The following is a 27117-nucleotide window of genomic DNA, read 5'->3' on the forward strand; positions in this document are numbered from 1 at the left end:
TGCATCACAGGATGTAGCCATCTTTGGAAAATACCATTGACCACAATATAGCTAGACCCAGCTCGGAATGGACTCATTTATTCTACTTAGCCTGTGTGGTTTTGGACAAAGGTTATTAAGCAGGCTGATGTCAGATTTGGCTTGATGCCCCCCTACCCCCAGATGCCCCAAAGTTCTTGTCAGTGAAGAGTAATCTGGGGTTCATCGGAGATCTCCTGCGGTCACAGAACATCCTGAGCTGCCTCTGTGCCAGGCAGGCAGCACACGGGTTCCTCAGCCCTGTGAAGGGACACAGGCCCTTGAAGAAGGCAGGCAGGTAAACAGTAATGTCTGTGACAGCCAACACTCAGAGTGCCACCAAGCACTGGCCACTCTTCTTTGCATACTCACTTGAACTGCACAACCACCTGTCAAGATAGTTGCTTCTGTTATCCACATTTAACAGAGGAGGAAACTGAGGCACAGAGAGGCTCACGGCTAACCGGTGCCAGACCCACGTTGCAAACCCTCTGTGTCTGTAGAGGGACCATCACAGCACCATGTGGTAGGTGCTGTGGGTCCTGTTCATGCAGGGTGCTGCTACCTGCAGCCCCCAACCCCGGCCGGAGACCGGAGTCCTTAATAGGTTAGAGCGACTATGAGTGGCTTAGAGCACCCCAAATACATTCCTTTCCAAATTGCTGAAGGCCAGCTTTTGCCTATAACTGTATCGCCAGGATTTTATGTGCTCCTGCTCAAAGCAGTCACATGTTTGTGGTATGTGCCTGCTATGTGCCGAGCACTGAGGCCGCGGTCTTGTGAGACCAGTCGGTGATCACACTACAGGGCGGGACGTACCGCACAGCATCAGTGTGGGTGAGAATGCACTGGCCTCCGTGGTGGCGCCAGAGACTTCTCAGGGTGGGTGGTGTCTGGTGCTTTGGTGGGTACCAGGAATGTGGAGGGAAGGGTTCCCCAGGCGGTGGGGTCAGCCAGTGCAAAAGCATGGAGGGAGTAACCTGCAGGGAAGGAGGTGCAAGGGGTGGGCAGGGACCAAGTTTCCTATGGAAAGACCTGGAATGCCAAGCCGAGGGGCTGTGCTGGGGAGCCTCGATGCCGCAGGGGGATGGCAGGATCAGATGAGAAGGAGCCCTCTGGCTGCAGGGCCACTGGTGCCTCCTTGACACTCCTATCCCCTGACACCGTGCTGACCCTCCCTTTGGCCTCCTTCTCTGGATGCCTCTCTGGTTCCCACGCTCTTGGCCCCTGCTCTTCGTCCTGCACCCTCTCCTTCGTGGTGTCCCCTGCTGTGCTCTCTTACTCCTCCCCACACTCTCTCTCCTTCCTCACTCCAGGCACATCCGTAAGCCTCTAGCACCTGCAGGCTTCATTTTGCTGACCCAGCAGAAATCCTCTGACCAGGAGACTGATTACAACATATTGCTGTATTTATAGCATTTACAACATACTTCTACTATGCCATCGGTCACTGTTGGAAATTGTGTGTCTTTGTGGTGATGTCGAGCTGTGTCCTGATTCCCAGTGAGCTGGCCCAGCTTCCCAAGACATTTGTGCTACATCTTCTGTCCCTCTCACATGTTTTGTTACGATTTACAGTGCTGTGCATGCCGAGATGCCACGACAGGTTGTCGAATGGGTGAAGGTTCTGCTCTCTCATTCTCGCTTAGAATTTCTCCTGAGATCCCTCTGGAGAATGTTTTATTGTTGTTTTGTTGTAAAACTGTGATCCGTAACACACAAACAGAAAAGGGCTTAAAACTAGTAAAGAATTTATAAAGCCATTGCTGCTGAACCCCAGAAGGTGCACACTGCCAGCTCCGCCAGCGTGCCCGTCCTGACCCCCCCCCCCCCATAATCACTTGGCTGTCCTTTACAGTGTGACCAGCTGGGTTATGCATACATCCCTCGTACGGACAATCCCCTACGACGTGATCTAGCTTTGCCTGATTTTGATTACAGACGGAATATCCCCTCTGTGCATTCTTACGTTCCTGAGGTGCCCCCATTGCTGCCTGTGACTGTGGTTCTTTCACTTTCTTTGTGGTTTAGAATTCCGCCGTCTGTTTACCCATCCTGTTGATTTGGGTGGTTTTCTCTGGACACTCTTTTTACAGCCTTGGTCATCTATAATTTCCTGAGCCTATGCTATGAATACCTCGGGGGAGAAAGTTCCATCATGTCAGAGATCAGAGGGAAGCCCATCGAGTGAGTATGAAGTCTCCCTGGAGGCCCCCGTACCACCCTGTTTCCTGGGGCTGACGTTCTTTTAGCTGTCCTGGCATCACCTGGACACACAGACCGTTTCTGCCCGTGACCTTGACCTGCCGTGCCTCTCCTGCACTTCCTGCGTGAGGCTGTTCCTGGGGACTCTTGGGAGGGCCTCCCTGGCGCTTTCTTCTGCTCCCTTCCTGTCCCTTCCCGCTGGCCTGTTTCTCCCTCTGGCGGTTTTCACGTTCAGTGCTTTTCAGGCTGGTTTGTTATCCCTAGGCCAGTGCAGCCCTGCTCCCTCACACCCTACTGCAGTTGCACGTGATCTCCTGTGTCTCTCCCTGTGCTTGGCCTCGGGCTCATAGGCTGCCCAGGGTCTCTGCCACCTCCACCCCACTATGCTCTACCCCGGCTTGCCTGCATGTAAGGGAGGGCAGCCTTCCCCAACCTCACCTTTCTTGAGTCCTGGCTCTGCTCACCAACCCCATCTCCGCTTGTCTCCTCCAGGTCCAGCTGTATGTATGGCACTTGCTGCCTCTGGGGAAAGACTTACTCCATTGGATTCCTACGGTTCTGCAAGCAGGTGTGTGCCCCCAGCAGCTGCCCCGGTCAAGAGTTGCAGGCCAGGGCCCAGGAGCCTGGGACAGTGCCCTGGAGCAGCAGCTGCAGGGGCTGCACTGCCCTAGTTGACAGAGTACCAAAGGCGGGTGTAGGGCAGGGGTGACCCTGCTGGAGGCTGCCCTGGGCCCCACCTGTGGAGTTCTCTTTTCCTGAGAGGCACCCCAAACCCCAGCAGCCACTCCCCAAGCTGTTGGGATGCACATGTGTTACGGTGTGCTCAGAGGGGCAGCGACAGGCGTCCGTGGAGTGTCTGATGCAGCCCTGGGCAGGAACTGGTCCCAGACTCTTGCTCACTTTGACCACATCTTGGTGTATGTGAGAATCAGAGGAAGTGCATGGGGATTGTAGAATCCCAGTTTGAAAACTTCTCATCAGCTGTGGCTAGAGGCCAGAAGGGTTTCTGCATTACAGACACATGAGCAAACAGCCCTGTGTAGTCTCGGGTCTCGTCCCCCTTTTCCCAGTCGGCAGTCGAGCAGCTTCTGGTTTCCTTGGCTGCCCTCCCTGTGGTCCAGAGTGTCCTGGGTGGAGGCAGGGTGGTGGTGTGGTTAAATGCATGGGCCTGGTGCCTGACCATCTGAGTTTGATTTCCAGCTTCTCCTCTGACTATGTGAGCTTGGCTAAGTTACGTAACGTCTCTGAGTCTGAGTTTCCTCTTCTGTAAAATGGGCGTAATGATGCTTGTCTCAAGGGATGGTTTAAGGAACAGATGAGGTAATGGATGTAAAGCATTTAACACAGCCGGGCCTGGAGCCCACCGTCTCTTGAGGGAGGAAGAGTTGTGCCACACCCAGCCTGCATGACCTCGCCTTAGTCTCCTCTCGGGCTCCACAAAGCCTCTGTCAGCCTCTCCAGCATCGCCAAGATAGTCACGAGGGGAAGTGAAACCCACAGGCAATCATCGCGGCCCGCTGGAGGGCGGCCTTTCTGTTCCCTTCTATGCAGGGCCACTGCCCACGGTGCAGGCACACCCACAAAGCACCTGCCTGGGCAGACCAGGTCTCCAGTTCTGCTTCCAGATCTTCCTTCCCTTGGGTCTTCCTAAATTCAGAATCTCCCCACTGGGCCTGCAGGAAGAGAGTTAAAACTGTCCTGGTTCAGGGTGGCTGGGGCCTTTCGGAGCCATTGTTTACCAGCTCTGCGCCCAGGGCCCAGCTGTGACTCACGGCCTCCTTTGATGATTATATGTGTACAAAGTTTGGATCCCATGATCACTGGCTTGTGTGCTTGCCTTGTTATAAATGATTCCCCAGCCCTGTGGGCTCGGGTGTTCTGCTGTTGTTCCCGGAGGTGGCAGGAGAAGCAGTGAAAGGAAGGGGAACAAAAGAAACCTCAGCACCCCTTTCCAGGTGAGAGAGAGCCCTGCAGCTTCTCCCGGAGGCACAGAAACAGGCCTGAGAAATCCAGGGCCAGTGCCGTGTCTGAACCTCCTGGAGACCTTGTTAGAAGTAGAGCTTCTCAAGTCAGCACCCTGACCCTCGCCTGATGGAGAAGGTCTGGGAAGGTGTGTAAAGCTCCACAGGTGGTTCTGAGGTCCAGCCTGGCTTGGGAACCACTGACCGAGTTCAGACCCGATCCAGGGCTGTGGTAGGGTGAAGGCTCTGGGGCCTTCAGACTTGGGCTCCCATGCCTCTTCTGCCACTTCAACTCCTCCGTGCCTCAGTTTCCTCATCTGTAACGTGGATGACGACAGTACTTACGTCTTGAGGCTGTTCTGAGCACCAAGTGAGCTGGCCCAGGACAGAACCAGCCTGTTGGAGGCTCTTAAGGCTCCCTCAGTGCAAACTGGTCCTCCCTTTTCCCCAAACGGTGCTGGTCCCACTTCCTCTAAGTGGGGTGTGGGGCCAGGGAAGATTTGTGGGGTTTGCCGAGGAGAGCGTCGCACCTCTAGCCCTGTCACATGACCTTCTCCTTGTGGCAGCCCCACAGCTCAGGCTGCTGGGCCACCCTTGTAAACCTCACTCCAGTCCCCAGTCAGGGCAGAAACGTGGGGTTCAGCAGCCTCCTTTCTCTGCTCCAAGGTCCTTGCCGTATTCGGAGCCACACTAACTTAGCCTTTTAATCCTCCCACCTCCACAAAAGGAGCCTTATGGCTTAGGTTAACTTTCAAGAGAATGGGATTCTAGTGATTCCATGGGCACCGTCGGCATCTCTTGAGTTTACTGGGGCCTCTGAAGGGAGCTATGAAACCCTGGCTAGGAATGCTTTCAGTGGCTGAGCAGGCCAGCAGAGGCCTTGATTGAAAGCACAGAGGTGGGAGACCTCCAAGAAGACATTGGGCTGTCTTGTTCTGCAGTCCCCACACAGCGACCCAGTGACGTGGGGGCTGGTCACGTCCATTTACCAGTGAGGCGGCCTCTCAGAGGCTAAGTGACCCCTCATTCGAGCTTCCACAGCTGGTAGTTGGGGAGGCCAGAATTCAAACTCAAATGTCGGGACTCCAGGCCCTGTGCTTTGGGCTACTTCTTACTTCATGCTCCTGTAGGTCATCTCCATCCCCGGCAAGACCCCGCAGCTCAGCACAAACCCTGGACGCAGGCCCAGAGCATGGGGCAAGGAGCCAGACTGGGGAGTGGACAGGGAAGATGACAGGAGGCCCTCGCCCACCCCTGCTCCCCGAGTAGCCAGTCCCCCAAGCAGGACCCTGGCCTTGCCCGTCCCCCCAGCTACCTCCCCGCTGCTGCCCTCACCAGCACTTGCCCTGCGCTTGTCCACTCTGCCTCTGGGCCTTGGTGTGAGCTGCTCCCTCTGCCTGGAAGGGAAGCCTGTCCCCTTTGTCTCTCTGACACATTCTGACCCCTTCTCCGAGAAGCCATCTCTGGTGGTATCTTCTGTCTCCTGCTCCTCCATCCCTCCATCAGTCATCCTTCCCTCCTTCTGTCTTCTCACACAGGTTCGTTGCACTGTCCTTGTCTCACATTATCTGCCTTCCCCTCCAGACAGTGGTCCCCTCGGGGGCAGGACATTGGCCCTCCTCCTCTCTCCCTGGCATCCAGCACAGGCCCAGCTGGCCAGAGGAGGTGTTTGGTGCACGGTTTCTGTGCTCATCCTTGACTCCTGGCCTTCTTCTCCGCAACAGGCCACCCTGCAGTTCTGCGTGGTGAAGCCGCTCATGGCTGTCAGCACCGTGGTCCTCCAGGCCTTCGGCAAGTACCGGGATGGTGACTTTGAGTAAGCAGCAGGTCCCCCTGAGGGGCTTGTGAGGGACTGTCGGGGCAGGGGTGGGGGACCCTGCCCAGAGGCTGATGCCCTGCCTTAGGGAAGGGAGGGGCTGCAGACAGGTTGCAAACCCTGACCTTACTCGGAGTGGAGGCCGAGCGTGGCCCTGGCCTTCCTCCTGCCTCTGCACCCCTGAGTTGCAAGGCCTGAGCCTGGCAGTGGCCGTCTTCACACTTGGTCCGGCATTCAGCACAGGAGTGAGCCCTCAGCTTTCATCATCTTCATGTACAGGCTGCAGGGTGGTGCCCTGGGGATGGGCCAGGGAGGGACAGTGACCACTCCCAAGGCAGGGAGCAAGAGAGTCAAGAGCCCTGAGAGGCCCATCTTGAGTCCCTGGGTAGAAAGCCTCTCCTGTGTAAATTGTCCACACACATTTCATTTTGGGAGTTAATAAAAGTGACCAGGTGTCCAGGCCGTGTGCTTGCAGATGCTTCCCCTGCACTCCCTGTGCTCCACATGATGGCCCTGCCAGGGCAGGTGAGCAAACTGAGGCTCATGGGAGATGGAACTTGGCTCAAGTGAAAAGACCAAAGCCGAGCTTCGTGTTGCTCTGACACCTGTTGTCTGAGCATCGGGCTGAGCCCCCAACCCCAGGCCATACTGGCCTCCCCGCCTGTGTCCTCCACCAGAAGCGTGGGCACCAGGGCTGCAGGCAGGCGGCTCAGACACATCTGTGAGTGAAGCAAAGGCAGGAGGGCTGGCCTGGACTGTGGCGCACACCCTTGCACCCTCGGAGATGTGTGGACCCCTTTGATCACCTCTCTTCAATGCACTGCTGAGAACCCTGGGGGTTGGCATACCGGCAGGGCAGAGGAGGGAAGGAGGCCCCTTGTCCCTCAGAAGGGTCTGTCCAAGCCAGAGAATTCTCCCCCGTCCCCACAGCGTCACCAGCGGCTACCTCTACGTGACCATCATCTACAACATCTCCGTCAGCCTGGCCCTCTACGCCCTCTTCCTCTTCTACTTCGCCACCCGGGAGCTGCTCAGCCCCTACAGCCCCGTCCTCAAGTTCTTCATGGTCAAGTCCGTCATCTTTCTTTCCTTCTGGCAGGGTAAGCCTCCTCTCAGGCCCTGTGAGGGTGGCCTGTGCCACCCTGTCCCCTGAGCTGTGTCCCCTTCCTCCTCACAGTCCCCTGTGCCCTTGGGACCCAGGCCATGGGGCTGTCCCTGGGTGATCCTGGCCTGGAGCTCAGAGGGGCCTCCGTCCGCTGGGCACTTGGTGGGTGTGAAGTCTGGGCCCTCGGGAGCCTTTCACAGGAGCCACGGGGGAGCTTTGGTGGGGCCACTTCATGGGTGGGCGATCCAGGGGACCCTGTATGATTGGTGACGTCTCAGTGTTGGTGGCCAGCAAGGAGCTGGAGGAGCGGGGTTTCTGGAAGCCTCAGCTTTGTGCCAGCGTCCCTGCCTGACAGGAGCAACTGTGGCCCTGCTTCCTTCCTCCCGGAGGTGTGGCATTGGAGGGGGCTGCATGGAGGAATGGGGTCCATTCTGGGGCCAGAGATGCACGCCTCCCCTTCCAGGCATGCTCCTGGCCATCCTGGAGAAATGCGGGGCCATCCCCAAGATCCACTCGGCCCGCGTGTCGGTGGGCGAGGGCACCGTGGCTGCCGGCTACCAGGACTTCATCATCTGCGTGGAGATGTTCTTCGCGGCTCTGGCGCTGCGGCACGCCTTCACCTACAAGGTCTATGCGGACAAGAGGCTGGACGCACAAGGTATGAGCCAGGGTCGGGGAGACGGCCCCCAGCAGGGGAACGCTCCCAGCCCCGCGTCAGGGCCCTTCCTGCCTCCCAGTGTCCCACAGGTGTTGATGGCTCAGGGAGCCCCAGTCTTATATGTGGCAAAGGGGCCACAGAGAGTGAGGCTCCCCCTTCCCCGTCACAAGGCAGGGGGCGGTCCTGGAAGCTAGGCCCACCTGTTTCTTGTGGCAGGTCTGGGTGTGGAGACCCCACGATGGAATAGCACAGGACCCGCACCGGAAGATCAGGACAGAGACCCTGGAATAGATAGGTTCCTACCAGCTCCTGACGTCGAACACCCTTATCCATTTTCTCCTATAGTCCCCTTGTCTCTCAAGTCCTCTTTTTTTAAACCTGATTACTTCTAAGAAACAGACTCAGAGGGTAATAGCTTTTAACAGCTTTCTTTTTACACCTGCTTATCTCCGTCTTTGGAGAACAGAGGTGGCAGCCCCAGTTGTACATTAGAATGCCCTGCAGAGTCTTCACAGTCCCGCCGTCCCAGCCCCGCCTCAGAGGCTCTGCGGTAACGGGCCTGGGCTTGCGCCCAGCAGCGTGTGCTTGCAGAGCTCCCCGGGGCCCAGGGGTGCTGCCTCTGGTGCTGCTGGGCAGAGAGGGGACGTTCAAGGGGGCAGGAAGAGGAGGCTGGGGAGGCCTGAAACGACTTAACCAGTGGGGTGGCCAAGGGCCTGTGGAGGGGACACTCCTGGTCTAACACATCTACCCAGCGGTTGGGCTGCTGCCAGCTCCCTTCTCGTGTGGCTGGAGGTGAGAAACTCACTTCCCCAGGTCCCCCAGCAATGCCCACCACAGGCCCTGGGGAGCAGTGTGCTAAGCAGTGTAAAGGCACCAGACTGGCCTGGCGCAGGGCTCCCTGACGCCCCCTTCTTACTTACCATGTTCTTTCACTGGTTGGGAAGAGGGCTTCACATGCCTGTGTGGCTGCTGGAGGCGTGTGGACTGAATTGTACTCCAGGCCTCTCGACTGGCGTGCGCTCGACTTGTTTTCTCCCAACACACTTGCTGCCTGGGGGCTGTAGGCACTTTTTCCATATTTAATTGCACACCTACTCAGTGCCAGGCGCTGTGCTGGCCATGGCTCACCGCTGCCAGCTAGGGTCCCACCTGCTGCCCACCAGGGCCCCATTGGAAGGATCCAGTGAATACCCACCCAGTGTTGAGGATGATGTCCCTTGGACCTGATCCTGACAGAGCCTGTGCCCTTGGGAAGGTCACCCTTGTGCCTGGAGCTTGGGACCATGGCAGAGAACCCTTTATGCACAGTTCAGGTTTAAAATGGCTTAAGGAGGGGCCGGGCCTGTGGCGTAGCGGTTAAGGGTGCGCGCTCCGCTGCTGGTGGCCCGGGTTCAGATCCCAGGTGCGCATCGAGGCACCACTTGTCAGGCCATGCTGTGGCGGCGTCCCATATAAAGCAGAGGAAGATGGGCACGGATGTTAGCCCAGGGCCAGTATTCCTCAGCAAAAAGAGGAGGATTGGCATGGATGTTAGCTCAGGGCTGATCTTCCTCACAAAAAAATAAAATGGCTTAAGGAAGCATTTCTGCACGTGGTGGCTCTGCAGAGGATCGCTGTGGATGCCCGGCTGTCCTCCCACCCACTGCCCCCACACATCCACCCCTAGCAAGAAATAGTGTGGCCAGAAATACAGCTTTAGCAGCCCAGCCAGGGAAAGGCAGGACCCCACCCCCGGGCTGGTCCTGGGCCAGTTGCACACCCACTAACCGCGGTACCCAGCCCTTGTCAGCCCTCAAGTCAGGCTTGGGTGCAAAGCCGGCTCTACTGTGTGATCTGTACAAGTATCCCCACCCCCCGCCCCCTGCTCCTGATTTCCTCGTCTGGGAAGTGTTGTGAGGTTTGTAAAGCACGAGGCACAGGCTTAGCAACTCCAGCCCAGCCTGAAGAGAAGTGGGGGTGGGGGGTCCTGACTTAGATGCAGAGGTTGAACTCCAAGCACCATTCTAGGTGTCAACTGTGTGTTCTCCCCACCCCCCCAAAAAAGCATGAGCACCACAGGAGGAGTCATCCCCAGGTGGACATGCCCTCCAGGCCCCAGAGGGGCAGCAGGAGCTGCCTGAGTGCTGGGCGGGCCTGGGGGGTGAGCGGGCAGGGTTCTGGTGTGGCGCGCCGGCCTCGGCAGTGGGAAGGTGGCGTTCACTCAGCTGTCTCTTGTCTTCTCTATTTCTCCGGCTTCTCTCCCCTCCCCCCGCCCTGCTTTTGCCCCGGGTTTGGCCGCGGGCAGTGCCAACATATGGCCCTTACGGTAGGTTCTGCTCTTAGTCTGCACGTCTGTCCTGCACGTGAGTCCTGGTCACCGTCACCGGCATGCCTCTCCCTAGGTCCTTCTCTGTGTCCCCATCTCCTCCCCAACAGGCACCCCTGGGTGGCTGAGCCCAGAGCACCTGCCTGCCGGGGACCACCCTCCGTAGAGCTTGCCTGCTTCTGTCCTGGTCTCTCATTGTTCTAGAATATGCCCTGCTCAGTCTGGGGGCACAGTTAATAGGAAATGAGGAGCATTAGTTATGCTCCGTGGCAGAGAACGGGAAGGCGGAAAGCGCACACGAGTTTGCGCGTGAAGACCTGGGTGCAGATGGGCTCCTCCCTTCAGTTTGTGGCCTGGGCCATTTCTCTACGGAGCGCATGGGGACAATTGATCAATCATTAGAGAGGGAATTAGGAAGCACAGCAGGGCAGACAGCTCTGCCCTCTCAGAGGGGAGCCGGGGAAGACATCTGCTCCACTGTGGGTCCAGGCCCCTGGCAGCATGTCCTGATGGAGTGGGTCCCTGATCCCCTCCCCAGAGTGAAGGGGAGCTCTCCCCCAGGGGAGGGGGGCTGGGCTAGCCCCCTTGGGGCGTTCTGGGCTCATTGCCTGCAGATTGCCAGCCTCACCCCTTCCCACCTGCCGAACTGGGCCCCCAGTGGCTGCTTATGTCTGCTCCCTTTAGGGGTGCTCTCTGCTCTGCACCCAAGCCAAAGGAGCCGTTTCTTTGTCCTTTCTCATGTCCAGGACCCTGTTCTCTGTCCCAGGAGGGGGTGATTGGATGGCACAGCCTTGGGGTGGGGGACTGGTCCCAGGATTAGGGGCCTCCCGCTGCCCCAGCCCCCTCACCCCTGCCTCCTGCCCTGCAGGCCGCTGTGCCCCCATGAAGAGCATCTCCAGCAGCCTCAAGGAGACCATGAACCCGCACGACATCGTGCAGGACGCCATCCACAACTTCTCACCTGCCTACCAGCAGTACACACAGCAGTCCACCCTGGAGCCCGGGCCCACCTGGCGCGGCGGTGCCCACGGCCTTTCGCGCTCCCACAGCCTCAGTGGCGCCCGTGACAACGAGAAGACTCTCTTGCTCAGCTCTGATGACGAGTTCTAGGGGCGGCTGCTGGTGGGGAAGGATTGGTGCCTCGGCCCAGGGCAGGGTGTGCCCCCGCTCCAGCCTCAGGTTCAGGCCAGGAGGCAGGCTGGCACAGCTTTGGCATTGCCCTTTAATTTATTGGATCAGAAACACTCACATATCGCTTCCAGAGGAACAGCCAGATGCTGTCTGCCCAGGGGACAGCCTAGGCTCACCCATGAGCCTTCAGGAATATTTATACTTGGCCAAGCCTGCACTGCCCGGGCGACAGGCAGAGCACACTGGGAGCAACTCCCACGCCCCTGCCGCTCGTCCTGTGGCGGCGGCATGTCGGGACCAGCCACGCCCAGGCCCAGAGGCTTGTGTTGTGGACCAGCGGCCCCGCAGCCTTCTCAGCCCCCGGCCCCAGGTCACTGCCCCTCCCCCATGAGACTCACAGCCCCACCCCCAAACTCCGTGCAATACTCGGATCTGGGCTCTTTCCTGCCTGCTCTCACCCTGTCCACCCTTGTCCGATGCTCGAGTAGCCTCACCGCGGGCAGGAGGAGGGAGGAGGGCATGCGGACGCTCTCTGTGGACGCCTCCTGAGCCAGGCCCGCCTGGCGTGCTGCAAGGATCAGGGCCAGACACCAGGAGCCACGGGTCCTACCTGGGAAGGGTGCTCAGGTGCCTCTGGGCCCCACTTCTGTTGACGCGGCCTCTCCAAGCAGGGGATTCTGGGCCCCTGGGTGTCCTCTCTGTGGCCGCACCTGCTGCCACCTCGTGCCCCTTCAGCCTGCGAAGGGCAGCCAGCAGCCCACACTGCCCTCTCACCTGGGGTCTTTCTTCTTGACAGTGTCTTGGGCAGAGCCCTGGCTTCCTGGCTGCTCAGAGGGTCAGGGGCTTCCACCCCTCCATCCCAGGCTGAGCCATCAGGTCCTGCTCTCTCCCTGGAGCTACCCCCTCCCATTTCAGGAAAGGGTCTGAGTCTCCACATTTCAGACCTGCTTCCGGAGGAACGAGGAATGCAAGCCTGCGGGAGGGAAGACGGAGGGATGGGGCGTGCAGCGGGGCATTGGGAGATGGGAGGAGTGGTCCCAGACTCCTCTCTCTGGCCCCATATCCACACAGGGCCTGGTGTCCTGCCTCATCTGGCCCCCTGGCCCGTCTCTTCTGTGCCTTAGTCACATATGAAAGCTCCCCCTCCCTAGGCCCTCAGTCTGTCCCAGACACTCCTGGGGGCTCCCTGTTAAGCTGCTGGCACTCAGAGGACCCTGCAGTGCTGGGCCAAGCACCCTTGGACAGGGCTCAGGGGTGGCCAGGACCACCAGTCCCTCCCCTCGCCCACCTCCATACCCAGGTTCCTGGAGCCTCCCACGGCTGGAGCCCCACTGGCCACTGTCTTAGGCAGAGCCTTGCGATAGGACATGACGCACGTTCATGCAGGCAGAGCGTCCCGTCGCTTGAAACCCAGAGAACACTCGGGTTTGGGCTGCACCAGCCTAGGGGAGCGGGTAGGGCCCTGGCCTGCTGTGTCGAAACTTCACCTGGAATCTCTTTCCTTTTGGTCACTCCTGGAATGAACAGGCTCCATCTCTCGGGACTGTACCAAGGTCGGGGTGGGGGGTTCCATCCCAGTAGTCTTCCTGGGCCTTCCCTTGACAAAGCCAGCCCCCCGGGGACACAGCAGCCTGCATGTGGGATACTCAAGGACAGCTCTTGGGCCCCTGTCCGGTGGCCCTGGCCAGCTGGTACCAAGCTGCCCAAGAAGGCAGCAGGTCGATGCGGGCTATCTGAGGACCTCTGCCCCCACGCCTGCCATTTGCTTTCATGAATCAGTTTCTCTGATTCTCTTTCCAGGCCAAAGTGTGCTGCTGCCTCCCTGCCCCCAGTCTTCGCCCGCCCTGGCACTGGCCTGCTAGCGTGGGGGGTGGGGGGTGGGGCTCAGTGGCAGGGAGCTATCGGCCCCTGGGGAGATGGGGGCTGGGAGTGCGTGCTGCCCAATCCACCCCTCCTTCCTAGGATGTGTAACCTACCTTTTTTTTTTTTTTTTTTTAATTTTTTCCCCTGATAGAGTAGCTCTTTGTACATAAAAAATACTTGAAAAATTAATTGTATGATGTATGAAAAGACAGAGTCCCCTAGTTTTGTATCTCGTGTATGACTGCCATGAGTTCCACCAGAAAGCCGCTCTATTTTGGTCTCTGTGACATTTTAAATGCGTGACAGAAGTGAGCAAATAAAGTGAGAAAGATATATATATGAGATAATATAGATTGTATTGAAATCTCTGCCTGTGGGTGAAGTGTTTTCTTTCCTCTTCCCCGCCCTGTTATATCTGAGGGTGGGTTTCGTGGTCGTCAGCAGGGGTGTCAAGAAACTCTCCAACTTGCGGTGTGTAATGTGTAGGTGACGGGGGATTCGTATTGCCAGAGACTAAAATTGGGGTCTAAGCCCCCATTGGACAGTGTCTCCCCCTCCCCCAGCCAGCGGGACACAGTGGCAGCCTTGGTCACGGGGGCCCGCCCTCCGCACCCCACAGGGCTGCTGTGCACAGTGGGTGGATGCCTCGTTGCCGTCTGTCAGCCATGGGCCCGCACACTGGCAGCCCCATTCCTGCAGGTGTCTCCCCGGGGTTGCAGAAATTTGCTGGGATCCTCACTCTTTCCAGGCTAGCTTCCTGCCTCCCTGAGCCCACCCTCCACCCTAGGACCCAAGGTGCCTCCCCCTAGAGGCACGGAGGTCTGGAGCAGGGCCCGCTGGGCGGTGGGCACTGCGCCTGCCCCCAGGCCAGGTGTCTGGCGGCGCAGGGCACCTTCGTGCCCTCTGCATGCCTTCCCCGGGCCTGGCCTGCGCTGACGTGGCGCTCAGGAATGCGGCGTGGGCGGGGGAGCTTCCTGGCCGGCTGCTAACCCCCCGAGGCTTCCTGCTGCCCTTTCTGCAGCCTGAGCTCAGCATCTCAGGATCAGAATCGGGGGGCCTCAGCCTGAGATGGGGGAGAAGGGTCTGTGGACCAAGCCAACCATGTGGGCTGGCCCTTCCCCAGCTTTCAGGTCCTTCACCTTCCACAGACGCATCCGCCTCGCAGCCCCATCCCTCCATACCCAGCCACGCAGAAATCCTCCTCACAGTCGTGACACGTTTGCCGTGTAAACGTTTCCTCAGTGTTAAAGCTTGCGGCCCCTGGGGTTCCCAATGCTTGTCACACCTATGCCCTTGAGTTCCTTCACTTACAGATGGGTAAACTGAGGCCACAAGAAGCTAAATAAGTCATCAAAGGTCACACAGCTAGGAAAAGACACACCTGGATTCAAACCCCGATTTTCCTGCCCTGCAGACCACAGGCCCCCCCCACTCCTGCTCAGGGTGCCCCAGAAGGGCTGGCACACCGGGTAGAGATTGCAGTGAGTTTGGGGCCCAGGGTGAGACACAGGGCTGTGTTTTAGGCCTTCAGGCTGGGGCTGAGGAAGCCGCTTCTCTTCCCGCCTCCCTGTGCCTTCCGGAACATGGGGAAAATATTTTCTACTTGGCTATAAAGTCAGAGCTCGATGTGAAAGTGCTAGAGAGATTACCCTTAAATCTGGGAATTTTCCTCTCTGGGTGGGACTGTTTATTCACTGAAGGGACGCCCAGGGAGTTTAACCCTGCATTTCATTGTCCTCCTGGCTTTGCCTTCCCCAGGGAGGCTCTTTGGCTCCAGGCAACCAGATGGAAGGACAGATGTTCTGGCCTCCACTCCACCCCCAAGTCCACGTACACGAGCTAGTGAGGGCGCATAGTTCTCCATCTGCAAATTCTTCATCAGCAGAGGGTCCTGACCCAGATTGAAAGCAGAACCACATCTTAGGCCCCTCATTTGGAACATCCCCACCAAAAAAACCATAGCCCAGGTCACACATTTCTTCACTGTGGAAAAAGAGAACTTGACTTTATTCAGAAAGTCTACAAAATACAGAAGGAGGATAACTCGCTTACTGTAAGTCAGAAAATAAATAAATTCTGGGGGCCGGGCAATTTTTTTTTTTTAACATTTTTTGGTGGTTGTTGCCATCCGGCTTTCCCTAAATATAAGATAAAATGCGATTTATTTGCAGATATAAAATATAAAGTCCAGCTCAGGGCCACACACCACTTTTCCAGGGAGTGGGTGCTAGGGCTCTGGCTGGGGAGAATAATTTAGATTCGTGCAATAAATAAACAGCGGGGAGGGGCGGCTGTATACAGTGTGGGGGGAGGGGTTGGGGCTGAGCTTCCCAGGAGAAAGGCAATCAATGGCAGTGGTCAGCCCCACCCCACAGTGGACACTCACAGGGGGAAAGGTGGGACCCTTCCCTCTTAAGGACCCCACCCCCAGGCTGCAAAACCACAAGATCTGTCTTCTCATCTCCCCACCTGCCACAGTAGTCACCTCCTTGGTCCCTTTTCTCGTTGGTTGGCCAGCTCCCTGGCTGCAGCGAGAGCCCAGGGTTGAGCCAGGCCAGCTCCTTCCCTCACTTCCATCTGCATCACCTTCTCTGTCCCTCCACTTCTCTTCTCCTGACTCACAGAGAGCTGTCTCCCAGCCAGGGAGGCCCTCCCACCACTGTCTCAGTCCCTGTCCACTGTCCCCCTGACAGCCATGGCTAGAATCTCCAGGCAGCAGTGGCGAGACCTGCCTTTTAGTTCCAGTTCAACCGCTAAGCATATGTGGCCTTGGGCGCTGTCAGTCCGCTGGAGGCCTCCAGTTTCCCCATCTGGTAACTGGGCGTCACTAGGCAGTTTCTAACGACTCTCCCAGCTGGGGAAGGCAGGCACCTCAAGGCCCAAAGCAGAGGTGGAGCGTCAGCTTCCCAGCGAGACAGCCCCACAAGCGCACACAAGGCCAGACCCAGTCCTGAATCCTGGGAGGATGCGGAGGGGCCGTTGGCACAATCCGAGCAGTTTACACAACGAGGGGTGGCCCTCTTCTCTCCAACAGCCCTTCTCTAATCCGCTCTTATCCCACCCTCCCAATCTAAGAAGGCTGAACTTTAAGCCTCTGGAGACCCCAGACCCCACCCCCACCCTACCTGCTCTCTCACCAAGGTTGCCCCTCCCCAGGGCCATTAGGTCCTGGTTTCAGGGGCTGCACGAGGAAGACTGGCTCTGGGGAGGGAACGTGTGTCCACCACAGGGTGGAGAGAAATGGCTGGAGATGAACGATGGCTGGAGAGAAAGGGCAGCTGGGGACGGAGACGGCGCTTAGGCACTTTGGGGAGGCAGCGGGGTGGGAGGGGCGTGGCTTGGGAATGGGGCGTGATCGGGGCGGGGCGCGGCGGGCACTAGGAGCAGGCGGCGGGGGCGGGCCCGGGGGCGGGGCCCGGAGCCGGGGGCGGGGCCGACTTGACGATGGTGATGACGCTGGCGGGCGCCACGAGCGCGGAGGGCCCGCGGGCGGCGGCCACCGAGCGCGCGAAGCCCTGCAGCGCCTCGCACTTGCCGCGCAGCGCGTCGAGCTCCAGGCGCATGGCGGCGTTCTCGCGCGCCAGCTTGTCCACCTCGCGCTCCAGCTCCGACTTCTGCTTCTGCAGCTCCTCCTTCTGGCACACGCGCTTCACGCGGCAGCTGGCCGCGTACCCGCGGTTCTTGAGCGTGCGGCGCCGCTGCTTGAGCCGCGTCACCTCCTCGGCCGAGAGCCCGCGCAGGTGCCGGTTCAGCTCGCGCACCGAGAGCCCCATCAGCGCCTCGTCCGACAGGTGCGGCGTGTTCTCGCTCAGCTCGCGCTTGATCTGCGGCGGCACGTGGGGCGCATGGGGAAACTGAGGCCCAGGGTTGCACTCTTGCGTGTGGACCCTGAGCCCTGGGCCTGGTGCGCAGCAGGCGCTGGGGACGGCTCCCCCTCCACCCCTAGTGCTCCCCCTTCACCGCCATAGGCACTGAGGTGGGGGCTGGACTTGCTCCAAGACCCCAAAGAGGGGCAGGAATCCGGAAAGGGAAAATCGAGCCAAATCAGGATCTGAACACAAAAGGAGCCACCCCAGGGTCCAGCCCGAATTCTAACCCAGCGCTTGGCCTGGACTCAGCCAGAGAAACCCAGGAGAGCACCTCTGAAGTCCTGCAGCCCAGTGGGCATTGTCCCCATGGGGAAGCAGGTCCAGGGAGGGGAGTGACCTGCCCAGGGGCACACAGCCTACGATCAGAGCCCTGGCCTCCTGGTTCCCAGCCCAGGGCCCTTCCTGTGGTCTCATGAACGCCTGGTGCCTGCTGAACCACCCTTGGGGATTCCAGGAAGTGAAGGGGAATTTGGGATGGGGAGCTTGGCCAGGGCAGGGAGGGAGGGGGAGGACTGGGGACCACAGGGGCTGCCACCTCACCTTCAGGGCTTTGCTGGATAAGGGATCCACAGACATATTTGCAGAAGGTGCCCTCTGGACTGAGACCTAGGGGAGAGAAGAGGCCAAGGTCACTTTTTTTTCCACTTAGAATAAAATCCAAACTCACTAGCTTGGCATTCAGGGCCCTTGCTGTCTTGGAATTCATTCATATCACTTTCCTCTGTCCCAGTGGTCCAGCCACAGTGCCCTCCTTGAATGGCTCATTCCAGCCTCAAGGCCTTTGCACTTGCTGTTCTCTTTACTGGTCTCTTCCCTTTTCTCTTCCCATAGCAACTCTTCATCATTTAGGTCTTTGCCCAATGCCACCTCTTCAAAGAAGTCCTTGTGCCATATCACATAACCCCATTTACTAACCCTCACAACAGTCACCACTTCTGCAATTATTTATGGGTGGTTACTTGTGTATGGTCTGTCTCTCCCTGCCACCCCTCCTCCACCGAAATGTCAGCCCGTGAGGACCGAGGCCTTGTCTATCCTTCCATTCCATCAGTGTACCTAAGTCAGTCCCTGGCACACAGAAGGTGCTCAATAAATGCGCACCAAATGAAGAGGTCCCCTCTCCTCAGCCATTCTTCCACATGGGGGCCCAGACATGTGTATTTGACTTTTTTTTTTAACTTTTCATTAAGGTATAATCTACAGAAAAGTGCACAAAAAGTATGTGTACTAGGTCAATGAGTTTTCACGGAGTCCCGCCAGCACCCCATCAAAATACAGCGTAACCAGTCCCTCCCCTCCCCTGCCCAAGCCTCCCTCATCCACACCTGTTTGGGAAAGCTTCCCGTACCTGGGGACTGCCCTGGGCAGACAGGACAGCCACACCTAGATTGATGGGGGCCCACCAGCCATCAGTGCCTCCCCCACGGGCCTGAAAGCCCCAGGTTCATTCCACAAATATGTATTGAGCATCTACTATTTGCCAGACATGTGCTTGACAATGGGGAGACGTAGAGGGCACACGCTAGGGGCCAGTGGTCATTGCTGTGGGCTGAAGGGGCCTGTCTCCCAAAGCCCCCTCGAAAGCAGCAGTCTCCTGCCCCAGTGGATCTGATTCTGCCTGTTCACCGTTGGGCTGAGTTCCCGGCTGGTGATCCCCGTGGGGAGGGGTGGTGGCGAACACACAGCCACCTTGTGTCACCCATGGGGAAACTGAGGCACAGAGAGGTTAACTGATCTGTCAGAATCCCACAGCTAGTCAGTGGGACAACCTCTGAAAGGTCCCAGTGTGTCTGATGCCAGAGTCTGTGCACTTTCCCTTTCTCCACAGTGTCTCTGAGAGACACCTGGGGCCTGCCAGAAGGTGCCAGAGGGTGAGCGGAGGCTGTGAGGCTGGCCCCACACACAGCTGCGGGAACCAGGGTCTGGACCGGTTTACCCCCGCTGCTGTCTATCAGTTAGGGGGTTGCTAATGAGAATCGATCGGATGCCGCGTCTCAGGCCACAGGGCATCTTCCTGCCCTGCTCCACTTGCTCCTCGCCACCACCCCTTTAAGTCAAATCATGTTCCTCCTCTCTTAGGACCCTCCCATGGCTCCCATCTCACTCGGATTAAAGGCACTATATATAAAGGCATCTTACTATATATAAAGGCAAAGTCATCACAATGGCCCACAAGGCGCTGCATGATATGGCCCTAGCACACGCCTCTCCACTACCTCCTGCTTAGCTCCCCCCCATCCCCCAACTCACTGGGCTCCAGCCACACGCACCTCCCTGCTGTTCCTCAAACACCCAGTGCACTCCTCCCCAGGGCCTTTGCACTGGCTGTTCCCCCTGCCGGGCATTCTCTTCCCCTAGATAGCCGCAGTGTTTCCATCCTCACTTCCTTCAGGTCTCTCTTCAAGTCTCATGTTCTTACTTGATTTAGAATTCCCAACCCTTGATACACACACACACGTACACACATACACACACACACACACACACACACGCACACACACCCTGTCTCCCTTCCCGACCTCATGTTCCTCTGTAGCACCTCTCACTATATATAATTATTATTACCCACACATATTTTATGTATTTGTTCGGTGTCTGTCTCCCATTAGAATGCCAGCTCATCACAGCAGAGAGCCTGTCTTGTCCCCTGCTGTGTCCCCAGTGCTTAGAGTGGTGCCCAGCACATGCTGGTTGCTTAAGTAAAGGCATTTGAGTTTTCAGTGTGACTCAGGCCGAGGTGGGGACAGTCCAGGCTTCTCAGGAAGCCCCAGCTCCTCCCAGCCCACACAGCCAGGGGTCTGACACCCCAGAGGGAAGCGAGGACTGGGACAGGACAGGGAAGCTGGCACTTCAAGAGATCCCCTGACAGTGGCAGCTGCCCCGCCCCTTGGGCTGGGAGGGTCTTCAGAGCCACCCAGGCTTCTTGTGGTATAGCTGGGGGAAACTGAGGCCCAGAAAGTCCCAAGTCAGGACCCTCATCTTGCACAGACACCACCTGGGGACCCTCATACAGCACCCCCACCAATCCTACCCTTCACTACAGGCCTCCAAAATGGCCACCTGCCCCCAACACACACCCCTGGGGAGGTCCCAGCCTGCTCATCCTCTGCACAGCAACCCGAGGATCTCTCCACTGGGTGATTCTGCCCATGTCACCACTCAGATGCAAACCTTCCATGGCTCCCTACTCTCCTGGGGACAGAGTCCAAGCCCACCCGAGTGGCACCCAGGCTCATTTCCCACCACTGCCCACCTCCACTCCGCACACCAACCACATGGAATTTCTTTCACTTCCTCTCACCCCATGCTTTCTTGCTTCTGGGCCACCCCACGCCCTGTGACGCTTCTCCCCCCACTTTATTTGGCAGACTCCTACTCATCCTTCTGCCCTGGGTGCAGACACTCCTCCTCCAGGAAGCCCTCCCTGACCCCAGAACTTGTTGGCACCGCCCACTCCAGCCCTTCAACCCCTGTGTTGTAACGTGCTGTTTCCTTGTCTCCCCACCAGACAGGGAGCTCTACCGGCAGGAACCAGGCGGAGCAGCTCTGGGTGCTGAGGTGCCAGCACAGGGCCTGGCAGGGAGCAGGCACTGATGAGGGGTAGGTGGGTGGAGTCTCTGACCCTGTCTGTCACCCAGCTTGTCAGTGTCTGAACCAAGTGCCAAGCCCATTGAGAGAGTAACTGTCGAGAGAATAACCCCTGGCCATGTCTCCAGATCTTCCTCCTGTCCACCTGCACACAGGTGGCACACAGACGCCAGGAGGGTGGGAAGGGTGCAGGAGGGATTCTATCCTCACGATGCTTGGCTCCCAGGCGGGATATGGAAAACGAGAGGAGCACTGGATTAAGAGTCAAGCCTGGGTCTGGGTCCCATCTCTGTTTTCTCCAGGCTGTGTGACCTTAGGCAAGCCACTCGACCTCTCTGGGTCTCCACTTTCCCATGTGTAGGATCGGAACAATGCCAGCCTCGCAGGGTTTTGGGGGAACCAAGTGGTATAAGCTATAGAGGTCAGTGAGCACCTGGGAGGTTATCAGAACTGCTGAGGCTGTCCAGGAGGGGCCAGGCCTACAGCAGTCACCGGGACCTCGCCTTGACTCAGCATCTCCCAGCTGGCCGGGGTCACAGGGGAAAGGCCCTTAGAGACCATCTGGCCCCACCTCCTCATTTTACCCAAGGGGAGGTGGAGGCTCAGAGAGGGTTCTCTCTTGCCTGAAGTCCCACAGCAGGGGAGTGGCTGCCTCCTCCCAAATTGGAAGGAATTCTAAACACCTATAAAGGCCCAGGACTGAATCCTAATCCCTTTCACACGGTCATCACCCTGGTCCTCCTGGTAACTCTTCGAGGTAATGCTCAGAGAGGTCAATAAAGTAGGGCAGGGTCACGCAACTAACAGGGGGTGGAGCCCAGGACCGAGGCCATACTGAGCCACGTGCCCCCTCCCAATGTGGCCCTCACAGGGCACCCTCTCTGGGCCCCATTTGCCCACCCCTGTGAAGAGGAGGCTGGAATTTCCAGTCTCCATAGCTCTGTTGTGCCAGCATTCGTGCCGGGTCTCCTAGGGCTATGCAAATGACATACAGCTGTCCAGGGCCCCCTGCCAGCTGTTCGGGGAGCTGGGGTGTTAGGTGATGCCCAGGCAGTCTGGGCTACACAGAGAGACCTGACGGGAGAGGGGAAGCCCCTCTCGACATAGGTTAACCGAGACCTGCTGGCCGCTGGGTGCTGAGCACTGGGTGCTGTGGCTGACACAGAACCTTGGAGGCGTGGCCTGGCCCCTTGGACGAGTCCTTTTTCCTCTCTGGGACTCAGTTTCCTCACTTGTCAAGTGGGGACGATCATCATAGAGTTAGTGTGTAAATTACCAGAGGCTTAGAGAAGATCAGAAGTGGCAGATGGTCGGCCTGCCTCACATCGTCCCTCCTGCCACTCCCAACACAGACATGGCTCACCAGTCACAGCACTTTTCCCACTGCGGTTGGACACAGCCTCGGAATCCTTCTCAACACAGCACGGTTTTCCACTGAGCTTTTTACAACCTCAGAATCCTTCTCAACACGGCCCTCCCTCCAGAGTAGGCGCAAGAGATGGAAACTGTCAGCCATCCCATATCCTATCTAGTGGCTGAAGGTCCCACCCCCTCAGCTGGCTGGACTCAAAGTACTTTTAGGCCCTCAGGTGGCTTTGGACCTGCTTGTCCCTCCTTCCTCTCTCTCCTCTTCCTCCAGCCTCGGCCTCTCAGCCGCAGCCTGGACGTCAGCGGAGGCACCCATGTTCGCCCAGGAATGTCCTCGCTCCGCAAAGTCAGGCAGTCACAGAGGGAAATCCACAAGAGGGAGAACTTTCTGAAAACTTCAGGTTTCCAGGCTCCAGCCCCAGGCCGGGGGCTGCTGGGCTGTAAGCCAAGGGGCCGGGGTCCTCCTCCGGGCTGCCTTGGCCAGGCTGGTGGACCTTGGGCCCGAGACAGCAGCTGGTCCAACCTCCTTGCTCGATAACCGAGGCAACCAAGCAGCTGTTTGGCGGCAGTGGCGGGCGGGAACCCAGGAGTGCGGACCCCCACCTCAGGGCTCTTTCTGCAGGGCCGGCCACCACACTGCCCCCAGCCCCCCCGCCCTGCTTCTTCCCTTCTTGCCACCGAGGCCAGTGGGCCTCCAGGGTCTGCAGGTCCCTACGTTCTTTTGGAGGCCTAGAGAATGAGCTGACTCTTGGGGGAGGAACAGCTGCCTCGCCCAGCCAGCAGCCACAGGCCCTCCTACATCCCGCTCCCTGCCCCCCCAGTCCACTCCAGAGACATCCTTAGAGGGCCCACCCGCCAGCATGGGCTCCTCTCTGGCTGCTCAGCCATTTACTTCCTCTGTGAGGACAGAGGGAAAAAATGTGTTTTCCTGGGCCTTGGCAGTCGGCACTGGTGCAGCCTCCTCCCTCTGGAAGGGGGGCAAAGCTGGGAGAACCCAGCACCACAGGGAAGCAGGAGCCTGGGGTTCCAGCTCCCGTCCTGCCACCCACTCATCCATGCTGTGTGACTTCAGATACGTCCTCCCTCTGTCGGGGCCTGTTTCCCAAACCTCCACCAAGCCTAAGGTATCTTCTATCACAGACAATTTTGGGGTTTAGAGTGTCAGATTCTGGCCTGGAATGGTGCTTCAAGACCACCAGCAGAGCAGAGGCCCTGGAGGATGGGAAAGGAAATCAGTGAAGGCTTCCTGGAGGCAGAGGCATGATAACACAAACTCTGAGACCATCAGCCTTGACCATCCCCCCGCTTTACCTGCACAGGCAGGGACGTCTCTTTCAGCTGAACCATCACCACAGCCGCCTCCGCACTGGCCTCCACTCTTGCCTGCTTCCACCTCTGACCCCACCATCTACCCTCCCCTAGGAGCTGTCAGAGGGATCAATACTGACACAAGCCTACAAACCTGACCATGTTTGGCCCATTTCAAAACCCTGCGATGCCACCCTCCCCTCCAGCCCACACTGTGGGGCCTTCAGGCCTCCACCATGTTCTCTCCCCTCTCTCTCCCAGGATCCTCATGCTAACAACAAATAATAACAGATAGTAAACTGTAGAGTTTACTGTCCCTGCATATTTCCCAAAGGGACAAACGGGGTCTGTGTTTGTGTGTGTGTGAGGGAGTATGTCACCTGGGTCCTGTAGGATCTGCTCGAGTTTGGGAGACTGCTTCAAAATCCGACAGCCCATGCCCAGGCTTCTTGCTTCCCTGGGTTCCCAGGCCTTTGTCTCCATGTATTGTGAAGCTCTTCCAGGACATGGACCCAGTGCTCATTCATTCATTCAATCAGTAAACATCCAAGAAGTACCTACTTTGTGCCAGGCTCAAGGCTGGGCCCCGATGACCCAAAGATGAATCACAGCCCCTGCCTTCAAGGGCTTCACAGACGATCATCAATCCATCTGACAACCTGGCTCAGTGGTCACCTCTTCTGGGAAGCCTTCCTTGATTGCCCTGGCTAAGTCAGAGCCCTGTTCTATACTTGCAAACCACAGTGACCCCCTCATACCACCCATCTCAGCTGTGGTTTTGCACTGAGTTTGGTGGTTCTTCCTTCAATTTTGTCTCCCCTCTGCAACTGTAAGCTCCCAGAGGGCAGGCTCTGGATCTGGTTTGTTCCCCATCTCATCCCTGGCATCTGGCCCATGATGGGCTCCATGGCAATGCAGGCTAAAAGCATCAGGACTGAGGGAGGCCCAGGGGCCAAGGGAGCCCACATTGGGTCCCAGGCCCTAGTGAAGGCCCAGGGGTGATTCAATGGGAGGTTAAAATTGTCAGTGCCAGCTTTCCATCTGTGCCTGAGTCAACCAGCCACTTCCCCTCGTCCCCTGACCCCTGGCCCAACTCAGGGATGTTTCCTGCCCAGCTTTGAGGCTGGGTCTGCCTGTGTCCCGTGCTCCTGTGGCCACCTCCCTTACTCGAACCCCACATATTCCTGGACATCCCTGGCCTCAGCCTGGGGCTGTTGGCTCTGCTTTCTCTCCTACAGTTCCCTTGGAAAATAGGCTGTGTGTGGAGGCTGCCATACCTCCTCCATTTCACCCCCATCCTGCCCCCCCATGTCACCTAGTTCCTGCTGCACCTGGGGACACTGAGGTTCCCAGCTGTGGCAGCAGGGCTCACCAGGGCTCAGAGGTTTACAGTTAAGAGATTTCCAGTTCCTCACTCCAGCAAGCTCAGCTCCCTCCCTCCTGGGTGGGAGGAGGGGGAGGGCAGAACAGGACACAGAATCCCTGGCCCCAGCCCACCCCTCAGGCTACTGGGCTAAATGGAAGCTTCCCGCAGAACTGAAGTGAAGGGGGGCTAGGTCAGGGCCCCACCCCTCACCTATTAACCCTTCATACACCAAGGCCACGTGCCCACTGCCTGTGGACCACACCTGGCCCAGGGTGAGGACCCTGGGTCCTCTGGCTGGCCAGGCCCTCAACTAGCTCCTCAGGTCTGGCGATCGATAGGTCTGTCTGACTAGTCACACCCGTGAACTGAAACCACCAGGAGGGCAGAAACCAGCTCCACCCCATCCTCCTGGTCTCACCCTCCCAGACCCAACAGGTACAACCTCCAGAACCCAGGCCAGCCAGAGCAGCCACCAAGGAGAGGAAGCCTGGGATCGCTTCCTACCTCCCACCTTTGCTGTGGGTTTTCTGGCCCTTCCTGTTCCTCCTGAGACTGAGGGGATGGGCAACCCTGGGGATGAAGAAGAGTGCCCAGGGTCCGCCTCCCCCAGGCGGCCTCCAAACCTAGGGACAAGGACCTGGGCGCCAGCTCACTTTGTTGCCAGACCCACCAGGGTGCTGGGGTGAGGGGTGGCCCCCTCACCTCACCCCCCAGCCCAGCTGGGTCTTTGATGCTTCGCCCCACCCTGTGCTGCAGGCGCCGGCTCTGGGCGCGGGGACAAACACCACAGTCACATGGCCACGGCCCTGGGAAACTCCAGGGAGAGCGGGGGACTGGCCGCAGCTGGCTGGTGAGAAGGGGACAGCCCAGGCGAGAATTCCCGGACCCCGTGTGACCACCGACCGGGCTGCTTCCCTCACTCGGGTCCTTATTCCGCCTTTACTCATGTGGGAACACGGCCTCCGAGGTACGCACCGCTAGTACGCAGACCCCAGGGGCTCCACTGGCCTGGGAGCGCGCGGGCAGACACACACACACACACACACACACACACTCTCTGAGATGCCCAGAGCACGCACACACGGACAAACACACGGACACACACAGACACGCAGACACACACACACACCCTCCAGGGTCTTCACCAGCCTGGGAGCGTGTGGGTGGACACACAAACGGACACACACACTCCAGGGTCTTCACAGGCCTGGGAGTGCGCGGGTGGACACACACACACACACACACACACTCTGAGATGCCCAGAGCATGCACACACAGACACACACACACACTCCAGGGTCTTCACCAGCCTGGGAGCGCGTGGGTGGACACACACACACACAGACACGCGGACACACACACTCCAGGATCTTCACAGGCCTGAGAGTGCGCGGGTGGACACACACACACACACACACACACACTCACTCACTCACTCACTCTCTCTCTCTCTCTCTCTCCAAGAGACCCCGCACGCACGCACCGGGCAGGACACCCGGACGCCCGCCAGGGCACACACACGCCCGCCCGCCCTCCGACGTAAACAAACCGCGCACGCACGGCCCGCGGGCTCCGGGCCAGGGACTGTTCTCACCGAGTCACGTACGTGCACACCGCCCCCCGCCCTCCTGGGCGGACTGCCGCTTGCCCGCCTGCGCTGCCCCTTCTGCCCGGCTCCGCTGCCCCGCGGCCCGCGCCCGCATCACCCCCGCACCCCGCCACGCCTGCCTCGGCCCCGTCTCGGTCGCCGGACCTCTGCCCCCAACACCCCCCACCAGCCGTCCAGGCGATGGACACACGGGAGCACCGACGGAGCGGCCTCCGCGCCCCGCCCCAGGGCCTCCCGGGGCGCGCAGACCCTGAGCGTCGGGGGCCCGCGCCGTCCCCGTCCCGGCCCCGCGACCCTCACCCGCCTCTCGGCCCGCCTCGCCTCGCGCCCCTGGCACGCGCGGGTCCCGCCGCCGTCCGGCTGCTGTCCCGGCCCGCGCTCCGGCCCGTCTCCCCTCCGGTCCCGACCGCAGGTCTCTCGGAGCCGGGCTCCCGGGAGCGCGGCAAGTTTTGTTGTGGGGCGGGCGGCGCGGGGGGCCGCGCCGAGTTGTAAGGCGAGCTTCCCGGAATTACTCACTCACAGGATTCCTTTCATTCATAAAAACCCAGTCATGCGGTGACGTCACCGTTCCGGCCGCCCACCGGCCCGGAGCGGCCTCCCGGATCCGCAGCCCCGCCCCCGGTAGGCCCCGCCCACAGACGGCCCCGCCCCTCGGCGCCGCGGAGGTTCTCAGCCCCTTTTCCAGCGCCCGCTGGGTGCGTTCACGTGACACCTCGCGAGAGCCGCGTGGGTGGAGATGTCGTTTGGCTCATTTTACAGACGACAGTCCCGGGCCTCTTCTCCTTTCGTCCTACACCCTCTGCCTTGATGATCTCATCCAGTCCCGTGGTTTTAAATGCCATCTATATGCCCATGAGCCCCAAATCTGTATTTCCAGAGCGAACAGCTTCTCTGACTTCCAGACTCCATTCGAGTATCAGCTCCGCGCCTCCACGTAGGTGCGAGGG

General features: G+C 58.8%; 2 protein-coding genes across 4 annotated transcripts in view; one reads left to right on the forward strand and one right to left on the reverse strand.

Annotated features, from left to right (window-relative positions):
* Positions 1–13430, forward strand: part of TMEM184B (transmembrane protein 184B) — a 48151-nt gene extending 34721 nt beyond the window's left edge. The window contains exons 4-9 of one of the 3 annotated variants that reach the window (XM_087448921.1): positions 2115–2205; positions 2716–2791; positions 5909–6000; positions 6931–7100; positions 7569–7763; positions 10937–13430. In XM_087448921.1, the coding sequence (XP_087305047.1) occupies positions 2115–2205; positions 2716–2791; positions 5909–6000; positions 6931–7100; positions 7569–7763; positions 10937–11178 (866 nt within the window). In that variant the 3' untranslated portion in view covers positions 11179–13430. The other 2 variants (XM_087448924.1, XM_087448922.1) reach the window with 2 other exon arrangements.
* A 1616-nt stretch (positions 13431–15046) lies between these two features.
* Positions 15047–26664, reverse strand: MAFF (MAF bZIP transcription factor F). Its single transcript, XM_087448925.1, has 3 exons — positions 26471–26664; positions 17472–17537; positions 15047–16886 (listed from the first exon to the last, which is right to left on the reverse strand). The coding sequence occupies exons 2-3, from the start codon at positions 17505–17507 to the stop codon at positions 16440–16442; spliced, it is 483 nt and encodes a 160-aa protein (XP_087305051.1). The 5' UTR covers positions 17508–17537; positions 26471–26664; the 3' UTR covers positions 15047–16439.
* Between the last annotated feature and the right edge of the window lie 453 nt (positions 26665–27117).

Source organism: Ceratotherium simum, chromosome 25 (assembly GCF_057802395.1).
Source record: "Ceratotherium simum simum isolate JZ-2026a chromosome 25, ASM5780239v1, whole genome shotgun sequence".
Lineage (NCBI taxonomy): Eukaryota > Metazoa > Chordata > Mammalia > Perissodactyla > Rhinocerotidae > Ceratotherium > Ceratotherium simum.

Excerpts from the sequence above, each read along its gene's own strand:
- MAFF (XM_087448925.1), bottom strand. The coding sequence starts at position 17,507 with ATGTCTGTGGATCCCTTATCCAGCAAAGCCCTGAAG. Across the intron at positions 16,887-17,471 it reads TATCCAGCAAAGCCCTGAAG|ATCAAGCGCGAGCTGAGCGA; the intron begins GTGAGGTGGCAG and ends GTGCCGCCGCAG.